The 3269-nt window shown below is 60.4% G+C and overlaps 1 protein-coding gene across 1 annotated transcript; it reads left to right on the top strand.

Moving 5' to 3' along the window:
* The first annotated feature begins 1137 nt into the window (after positions 1–1137).
* LOC105099789 (mastin-like) lies at positions 1138–3043 on the top strand. The gene is given in 6 exon segments (XM_010992676.2): positions 1138–1198; positions 1374–1428; positions 1430–1552; positions 1708–1973; positions 2611–2765; positions 2873–3043. Coding segments are annotated over 6 exon segments (831 nt in total).
* Positions 3044–3269: the final 226 nt, after the last annotated feature.

Genomic DNA, 3269 nt, shown 5'->3' with positions numbered 1-3269 from the left:
ATGTGTGTCTTATGTATCTGTGTGTACACATACGCACACCTGAGCGCTGGTTGTCAATAGGCCCCTGGTGTCCCCGGCCCTCAGAGAGGACAGGAGTGTGCCAGGGCCCCCAGCTCAGGTGCCCGGGATGGCCACCCACAACCACAGGCTCATAGGACTGCCTGCTTTCTCTGACTTTGCACTGAATCATCAGTGTCCCTGGGACTCAAACTGGAAAGAGCCAGCGGGGGTCCACTCCAGCTGCCAGGTCTCCTCCCCAAACGCCTTCATTATGGGGACTACCTCATTCTATTTCCAAGTTTTGTTCAGCTGCACCTGTGATGGGTCCCACCGGGTACCTGCAGGCACTGGGCTCAAGGCCTTTTCCGGTACCTCCTGCCCAGCTCTGGGAGGCCTCTGAAGGGCATCTGGCTGGGAGGTGTGCAGAGACCAGGGCCTGGCAATGACCTAGATTGGGGAGCTCTCCAGTGCCCCCAAACCACACTGTCCAACCCTGACTCTGTTTGTTTAAAACCAGCGTGAGCAGAAAAGAACCAGGCAGACTCCATTTTCTGCAGCGAGTGGGTGACTGGGGTTCCTCGCCCCTTCCTGTGAACTGCGGGGTCCTCCCTGCATCTCCCCTCCTCCCTAGGGATGGGGGCTCCTCAACTCAGCTGTGATGCAGCTTCAGCTGGGCCTGGGGGCCTGGGGTCACACATAGGGGTTGGGTACTGTTCCCATCCTCTAATCTTGTCTTACTGCACTGTTTGGGGCTGCAGGTGGGTCTTAGACCACTTTCCTGGTAGCCCGGGACCTGAGGCCCTGAATGGCCTCCATGGGGCGGCCCGGGGGCTGCTTCCTGCTCCCCTGCCCAGGCCCCCACCCGCCACCTGGGGCAGAAAGCCAAAGCCCAGTGCTGACGGCCTGGCCTCGGTCAGTCGCCCAGTCTATCAGGCCGTATCACGCGCTCCTGTGCCCACTTACTGAGTTGGAAGGATAAATGCGGACCTTGGAGGGACGGCCGGGAGGGGAGAGCCCTGGAGGCTCGCACTGAGGGAAGATGCCAGCTCTTGTCCAGTCCACACTCAGCTGAGCCTCAGGCCGCCCTCCCTGGAAGCTGGTGCGGGGTCCGAGCCCCCCATCCACGGCCCTCTGCAGATGCTGTGGCTGCTGTTTCTGCCCCTCCCCTGCCTGGGGGGCTCTGTGACCCCGACCCCAGGTAAGTCCAGACCCCATTCAGTGCCCTAAGGCTCCCGGGACCCCATCCCTGCCCCCAGGGGCAGCCCCGGAGGCAGAGAGGGGAGGACTGTCCTTTTCTGAGAAGTTTGCCTGCTCCTGAGCTCCAGGAAGGTCACTGTCTGGGTCCCTGATGTCCCCGTATCTTGCCTCCCCAGGCCCCAGTCCGGGACATGAGTTGGTGGGCATCATTGGGGGATGCGATGTCAGCCAGGAGGTACCTGTGGCAGGTCAGCCTGAGGATCTACAATACAAGAGTTGGCCGGTGGCTGCACCAGTGTGGGGGCTCCCTCATCCACCCGCAGTGGGTGCTGACTGCTGCCCACTGCATTCGGCCGTGAGTAGTTCCTGCTCCCATCCCTGTGGCCGGGTGCAAGGATGGCGGGGAGCAGAGGGGGCCAGGGAGGTGTGCTGTGGGCTCCCTCGGGGCTCCTCCTCAGCTCTGGGTGCTCCCAGCCTCCTCTGAGAAGCGCCCTGTCCCCTCTCCCCCAGGGACAACTTGTTGCCTCGTGATCTCAGGGTCCAAGTCGGGCAGATGAAACTCTATGACCATGACCAGCTGACAGAGGTGACTCTCATCATCCAACACCCCAAGTTTGTGTCTTCCCAGGGTGGCGCAGACATCGCCTTGCTGAGACTGAAGGCCCCTGTGACGCTTTCCCATCACATCAACGTGGTCTCCCTCCCACCTGCCTCACTGAGGGTCCCCAAAGGGAAGATGTGCTGGGTGACTGGCTGGGGTGACATCACATACAACTGTAGGTATTAGGGAGACTTGGTGGGGAAGGATGGGAGGCTGGGGAGGCTGGATCTTTATGGAAAATGGTTTGGATCTTTTGCATCCCCAGGGCTGGGTGTGATGCTTGGGTTTTGAGCAGGAAGCTTCTGGAACAGACCCCAGGACCTGGGCAGGCAGCTCTGGGCTCTGGTTCACACCTCCGCTGTAGCTTTCCTGGACTCTGACCACCACAGCCTGAGCGTAGAAGGTGGTCATCACATCATGGGGGAGGAAGTCTGGGGTTGCTGAGTTTGGGTGGCCTGCCAAGGTCCCAGGGCTCCTCTGTTCCTGAAACAGAATTTGCACAGGGATCCTGTGAGTTCTGACCCAGTCTAAGAAGAACACTCTCTCATCGATTGTCCTGTCCCAGGCACGTGGAACCCAGGCTCTGGCCAATGGAGCCTTGTGTCCTGGAGATGGATGGGCATTTAGATGTTCAGAGGTCATGCGGTCAGATCCGGGCTGTGGAGGATGTGGGGAAGCTGAGTCAAGGGCCAGGGTTCCAGGTCAGGGTCAGGGCTCGCTGTGGGGCCCCCCACCTTGTGCCCTCTGCTGACGGCCAGGGGAACCCTAGCTTGGAGCCGAATGAATACCTGTCCTCACCCTCCTCCCCACAGTGTCGCTGCCCTTACCCTACCACCTGCAGGAGGTAGAGGTGCCCATCGTGGGGCACAAGGTCTGTAACAAGCACTATCAGACCTTTGAAGATGGCAACAACCCAATCAAGGACGACATGCTGTGTGCTGGGAGCAAGGGCCGTGACTCCTGCCAGGTGAGAGCTCAGACTCACCCTTGCCTCTGGCCCCAACTGCCCCCCACCCATAGCCTGTGAGTGGGGGACCCGTCAGCCGCATTGCTGAGTGCCATCTCTTCCCACAGTATGACTCCGGGGGCCCCCAGGTGTGCAGCTGGAATTGCGCCTGGGTCCAGGTAGGGGTCATGAGTTGGGGCTACAAGTGTGGTCTTCACAACTTCCCTGGGGTGTACACCCAGGCGATGAGCTATGTGCCCTGGATCCGCCAGTATGTCCCTCTGTCCCCCAGGGCCTAGATGAGGCAGACCCTCACCCTTCCGTCTCTCAGGGATAGGCCCCGAGAGGGGAGTACAGAGAGGGAGGGAAACCCCAGGAGTCAGAAGACTGCTTGTGATTTGATTGTCATTAAATGGTGTCAGAAGCTGCTTTGATGCTGTGCGTGTGCTTGGACCACGGTGTGGGCACCTCAGACCAGCCCCAGAGGAGAGAGATGGGCCCACCTTTGGGGCAGGTGTCCTCTGC

The sequence above is a fragment of the Camelus dromedarius genome, chromosome 24, assembly GCF_036321535.1.
Source record: "Camelus dromedarius isolate mCamDro1 chromosome 24, mCamDro1.pat, whole genome shotgun sequence".
NCBI lineage: Eukaryota > Metazoa > Chordata > Mammalia > Artiodactyla > Camelidae > Camelus > Camelus dromedarius.
The sequence above is the reverse complement of the archived record's forward strand: the minus strand, read 5'-3'. Positions and strand labels throughout refer to the sequence as shown.